This window comes from Elephantulus edwardii, unplaced genomic scaffold, assembly GCF_000299155.1.
Source record: "Elephantulus edwardii isolate Elephantulus edwardi_28Jun2011 unplaced genomic scaffold, EleEdw1.0 scaffold00323, whole genome shotgun sequence".
NCBI lineage: Eukaryota > Metazoa > Chordata > Mammalia > Macroscelidea > Macroscelididae > Elephantulus > Elephantulus edwardii.
This window is the reverse complement of record NW_006400073.1, coordinates 2,184,749-2,190,990: the sequence shown is the minus strand read 5'-3', so window position 1 is coordinate 2,190,990 and position 6,242 is coordinate 2,184,749. Positions and strand designations below refer to the sequence as shown.

The 6,242-nt window shown below is 38.8% G+C and overlaps 1 protein-coding gene across 1 annotated transcript in view; it reads left to right on the top strand.

Moving 5' to 3' along the window:
* The window catches only part of ARHGAP32 (Rho GTPase activating protein 32), a 385,046-nt gene that overhangs the window by 166,723 nt on the left and 212,081 nt on the right, over positions 1 to 6,242 (top strand). The window contains exon 7 of the mRNA XM_006901383.1: positions 5,345 to 5,437. Within this exon, the coding sequence (XP_006901445.1) occupies positions 5,345 to 5,437 (93 nt within the window). The remainder of the gene's footprint in view (positions 1 to 5,344; positions 5,438 to 6,242) is intronic.

The window sequence follows — 6,242 nt, the reverse complement described above, 5'->3', positions numbered from 1 at the left end:
TATTGGATTATTCACCTTTATCTTGTTGTGGTGCTCAAGTATTTTATAAATTCTAGATATAAGTCCCTTATCTGACATGTCATTACCAAACACTTTTTCCCAGTCTGTGGCTTTCCTTTTTACTCTGTTGGAGAAGTTTTTGTATGTATATAGGGATTTGATTCTTAGAAGGTCCCATTCATCTATTTTATCCTCTCCTGGTTGTAGATTTTTCAGGATACTTGGGAGACTGTTTATCTTCTGGATTACAACTATTAGAATTCTTCCAAGCTTTTCTTTAATGAAGTTTATAGTCCTTGGTTTTAGTCCTAGATCCATGATCCACCTTGAGTTGGTTTTTGTATATGGAGTGAGGTGTGGATCTTGCTTGAGTCTTCTGCAGATATTTTTCCAATTTTGCCAGCACCATTTGTTTAAAAGGCTGTCATTTCTCCACTTAACTGATTTCATGTCCTTGTCAAAAATCAGTTGACCATATGTAGATGGGCTGATTTCTGGGCTCTCAATTCTGTTCATTGATGTATGTGTCTGTCATTGTACCAGTACCATGCTGTCTTAACCACCACGGTAATGCTAATATTTTTTAAATTTTTTTATATTTCTCTGATTTATTTGCAAAGTTTGTATACATTGTTTTTAAAAAAATATTCTTACCATTTCCTTCACCCCACTTACCGATCTAATTATTGTGCAACCCTATGATTAACCCCCCCCATCTATCCCTACCCCTCTTTTTCCACCCTCCCCTAACCTGCTATCCTTATACACATTCTGCAATAATTTTTTTTAGTACAGTATTTGTCCTTGTGGTGAATGATACTACTACCCAAATTAGGTAGTAATTTACAAAATGATAGTTCCAACGTTCTATGTAGTATTCCATTGTATTAATGTACCACAACTTACATCTGGGCTGTTTCCATGTTCTTGTGGTAGTGAATAATACTGTTAGAAACATTGCTAATATTTTTATGATATAATGCTATATATTTTCTTTGTCTGTTAATCTGTTTAGGGACATTTGGGGTGATTCTTCATTTACTCATTTGTTTACATTCCTGAACAATCAGCTGTCATGGGGTGCTGGTGATTGTTGTTGTTATGTGCCGTCAAGTCACCTGTAACTCATAGCAACCCTGTATACAACAGCCCTAAATCCTGCTTTATCCTGTACCAATCTTATTGTCTCTGACAGACTACCCCTATTACCTCAGCCACTGAGTCAGTCCATCTCATCAAGGGTCTTTCTTTCTTGCTTTGTCCCTCCAACCTCCCATGCATGATGTCCCTCTCCAAGCACTGTTCCTGCTTTATAACATGTCCAAGGTATGTCAGACAAAGCTTCAGAATCCTTGCCTGCTCTCACCCTCTCTAGGTTGAACCTGTTTGTTTTCCTAGCAGTCCATGGTATATTCATTACTCTTCTCCAGCACCATAGCTTAAAGGCATCAATTCTCCTTTTGTTATCCCTAGTATTTGTCCAGCTTTCTGATACATAGTAAGTAATTGAAAAGACTATGGCCTGCATCAGTCCTGGGGTGGAATCATGTATGAATTTGGAAGCTCTTGCATACCTTGGATGCTGAGTAAATTATTTGAGAGTCTGAACTATATAAGAAGAATGTGGCATCAGGAAAACTTATTAACAGCCTGTGATAGGTAGACAATATCATTTTGCTTGCAGAAAATGAATACGACTTGAAGTTCAAAACCTAAAGATTTCGGTATAGATTACAGCACAACATGAAGAAAACAGAGACTAAGGTGTGTCTGACTCAAGTCTTGGTATTGTCAATTGGGTCATATGCAAGTAAAAGCTGGGCAATCGTTAAGACCAAAGAAGAATTGATAACTTTTAATTAAGTTGAAAAATAGTGAATATTATGTGCATTTCCAAGAAGTTTGTATGACAGCTGCCTGGCCAAGTGACTGGAAAAGATTCATATTTGTTTACATGGAGGGGGAGGGGGGAAATTAACAAGGGATCTCTAACAGAATGTGGAAATTATCAAACAATATGCTTAATTTCACAAATAAGTATAATCTTGTTGAATAATATTTGGAAATGTCTAAAAAGGCATAGGAACAGGGAACTGTCAGAAATTCAAGCCAAATTCAAAAGAAGTCACAGCACAAAGGATACTATTGCTGATGTCAGACAGATCTGAACTGAAAGTAGGGAATACCAGAAAAAGATTGACTTCTGTTTCATTGATTGTACAAAAGCATTTGACTGTGGAGATCATAATAAATTATTTGTAGTGTTGAGAAGAAAGGGTATTCCAGAACACTTAATTGTACTCATGCAAAGCCTACAACTACACCAAGAAGCTGTTGTGAGGAAAGGTGTGCATCAGGACTGTATCTCTTCCGTACTTACTCATTCTGTATGCTGAGCAAAATATTCCCAAAACTGTGCTATATGAAGAAGAATATGGCATCAGAATTGGTGAAGACTCATTAAAAACCTGTTATACATATGACATACACTTGTTTGCTGAAAGTAAAGCAGACTTGATACTCTTGCTCCAGAAGATCAAAGACTACAGCCTTAAGCATCCTGAAACATCTACAACCAGGAGGGGATAAAATAGATGAATGGGCCCTTCTAAGAATCAAATCCCTATGCACATCCAAAAAGTTCTCCAACAGGGTAAAAAGGGAAGCCACAGACTGGGAAAAAATATTTGGTAACGACATGTCAGATAAGGGACTTATATCTAGAATTTATAAAATAGTCGAGCACCATAACAAGATAAAGGTAAACAACCCAGTTGAAAATGGGCACAGGATATGAACAGACACTTTACCAAAGAAGACATCCAGATGGCAAACAAACACATGAAGAAATTTTCAAAACCCCTACCTCTAAGAACGATGCAAATCAAAACAACTATGAGATAACATCTGACCCTAGTAAGAACAGCAAAATTTAACAGAGCAACAAACATCAAATGCTGGCGAGGTTATGGAGAAACTGAAACCCTTATTCACTGTTGGTGAGAGTGTAAAATGGAGCAAACACTGTGGAAAGCGGTGTGGCGCTTATAACTGCCACCCAAGCAGAACACTCATGTTCATTGAGTCTTTGTTCACAATAGCAAAGAGTTGGAAACAACCTAAGTATCCATCAGCAAATGAATGAATAGAGAAGCTGTGGTGCTGCAGGGAAAAACAAAGAACTCAGGAAATATTCAAAATGGATTACCTTGAAGGACATTATGCTGAGTGACATATCTCAGACACAAAAGGACAAATACTGCATAGTGCCACCGTTGTAAAATGGGACTAACATCGGGTTTGAGGGAAGACTGAGAAAGAGGGGATAAATAATGTTTACTGCATTGAAACAGATGAGAGAAAGAACTGTTTAAAACCAATATATGATTAAGTATTTTTATCATGACAAGAGTCCAGAATGAAGGCTGCATTGTGAAGATGCACTTGGGGAGAGAGATTGTATAACAATCAAAGAATTTTTCTTTTACTTTTCAAAGAGAAGAGTGACTTAGGGAGGAGAGGGGCAGGCAGAAAGAAAAATGCAATAATGAATGAATGGAAATCCAAACTCTCTGTAAATGTTCATTAAAATTAATAAAAAAATTGAAAATGAAAAAAAAGTACATATCACCAATGGACAACATCATTATAGGTAGAAAAAAAAATGATGTCAGTATTTTATTTTACTTGGATCCATGATCAACATCTAGAGTTACGTCACTTTTCGAGAAGGGCTAGCAAGAAAGGGGAGAATGTAAAAGAATAAGGTAAAGGAAGTGACTGGCTTTTCAAAACTGGTACAGATTGTTTGGCTTCTGGTATGGTAAAGTTGGTGCCCATCATAGCCTACTTCCAAGCCTTGAGGTTGGAGTATGCTCACCCAGTGATCACCTGGATCTACAGAAGTGGAAGTGGGAGGAATGAATAAACAGACTGAAATTGGAACAGTTCCTTCAGTGCTGCTCATCTTGCTTGCTCAAACATGTGGATTAGCAGGCAGACTTATTTGCTTGAGGAGCAGGATATTGTGAGGATCCCTGATTTGTTGACTGGGCCCCATATGGAAGCTTGGGATCAGTGAGGTGACTGACAGATCTGGATGCAGGGAGAATCAGGGACTCCTGAGCATCCAGCTGATGCCTGTGCGAGCCTGGACACAGAAGTGATGAAGCCGAGTCAGATGAAGAGAGGATGATCCATGTTGTGAGCTAGGGTCAGTTGCTCCAGCCTGATGGTCCTACTAAATTTTGGCTTGTGGATGTAGATGCTCAAAGAACTATTGATATGTTTTAGTTTTGGTTTTGGAGAATAAATCTTAATAGCCAAAAGACTGCCAAAAGAACAAGTCTTGGAGGATGTGTAACCAGGCTGCTTGTTAAAGGCAAAGATGGTGAAATGCCTCACATATTTTGTGCACAGAAGAAGCCAGTCTTTGAAAAAGAGTGTAATTCTGGGAAAGGTAGAGGGTCAGAAAAAGAGAGGAGGACTCTCAGCAAAATGTGCAAAGTGACTATAACAGCAGGCTTGAGCATATCAGAGATTGTGAGATGGGGCAGTATAAGGCAAGATTCAGACCTGTTGCTGTTAAGTTATAGGGGACTTCATGGTACCTAACAACAATCAGATGTGGAGGGAAAGATGATGTGGCTTTGTATCACATACTTTGGGCATGTTTTCAAGCCCTGGAGAAGGGCATCATACTTGGAAAATTGTAAGATCTTCAAAAACAGGAAGACCCAAAATGAGATCAATCAGAAGCATGAGCTTGTTGAGCACAACAGATTCTGGGAGAATGTTGCTGGAACGGGCAGGTTATACACTGGGTACACTGGTACCAGCGTGATGGCACCCAGTAACAACAATCACAGTCATGTGGTTGGAGGATTATAACAGATACCTGGGGGAAAGTGTTTCAGAGTAGCAAGGCAGAAGAAAAGAATCCCACAAAATACCTCCATAATTTTGCCTTTTCAGTACTAAAATAGAAAGAGGAAGCTATAACATTAGAAGCTATGTAGTATCTATTAATAAATGATTAAGAGTTTATATTTCTACAAGAGACAGAAATGGAGTTACTATCCATGTGTCAATGCAAGTCACTATTTCAGTCCATAGAAGTGTTAGGTCTCTGTGAGAAATCTTCTGTGACTATTAAAATGCATAAAGATCAGTAGATTCTTTTTCTCCTTGAAACTGTTGATTTACACTAGATATTGAGGATCGCACGGTCTAAGACTGTGCCTGGTCATAGGGTCGCAATGAGTTGAACTCAACTTGATGGTATCTAACAACAATCTGTGAGGAAATTTTAAGTTGCTGGTAATTCTTTCTGTTTCTTCCGTAGTCAATCACTCAGATGCTTGTGGCTTATCTGGCACGCCTTTCAGCTATTGCTGGCAACAAGATCAATTGTGGACCTGCTCTTACTTGGATGGAGGTATTTCCAGTTACTATTATTAAAGGCTATTTTATTTTTAGCTAATTAAGCAATTTAATTTGACATGTAATATATAAGAGAGAATTTCAGTATTTACTGAGTTTCAGGAATCAGAAACTGAGTTTAATCTCATCCTCCAGGGAAGTAGTTTTGTCATCTATAAAATGTTTTTTGTCTCCACTCTATTTTCACTTTCTCCAGAACAGAAAAGTTTTTTATCTTTACAGTTTATGGGTCCACTATCACTCCTCCCTGAGAGAGACTTCACCCTGATTCATAAGGAAAAGGGGATGGCATGTTCTCTTAGCTATTTCTTGCTGAAAAGGGATGCTATAGGTTTCAGGGTGAAGATCTTCTCTCACTACCATAAAGGGCCCGTTTGGCAATAGGAAACACGTAGACTATTGTGAAAATTGATTTTGGAATTTAGATGCACTGTTATCAATTGTGTTTAGCCATACATATTCATATCCTTGAAGATGTATCACGTAACTCTTGTAGCCTGTTGTTTGTTGTTGTTGTTGTTATGTGCCGTCGAGTCGCTTGCAACTCATTGCGACCCCATGTACAACAGCCCTAAACTCCGCTCTGTCCTGTAGCAATTGCACTGTCTCCGACACACCATCCCAATTATCCCAGTCACTGAATCAATCCACCTCATAGAGGGCCTTCCTCTCCTGTGCTGTCCCTCTACCCTCCCAAGCATGATGTCCCTCTCTAAGGACCAGTCTCTCCTCACAACATGTCCAACGTATGTTAGACGGAGCCTCAGAATCCTTGCCTCCAAGGAGCCACCCGGTTTAAC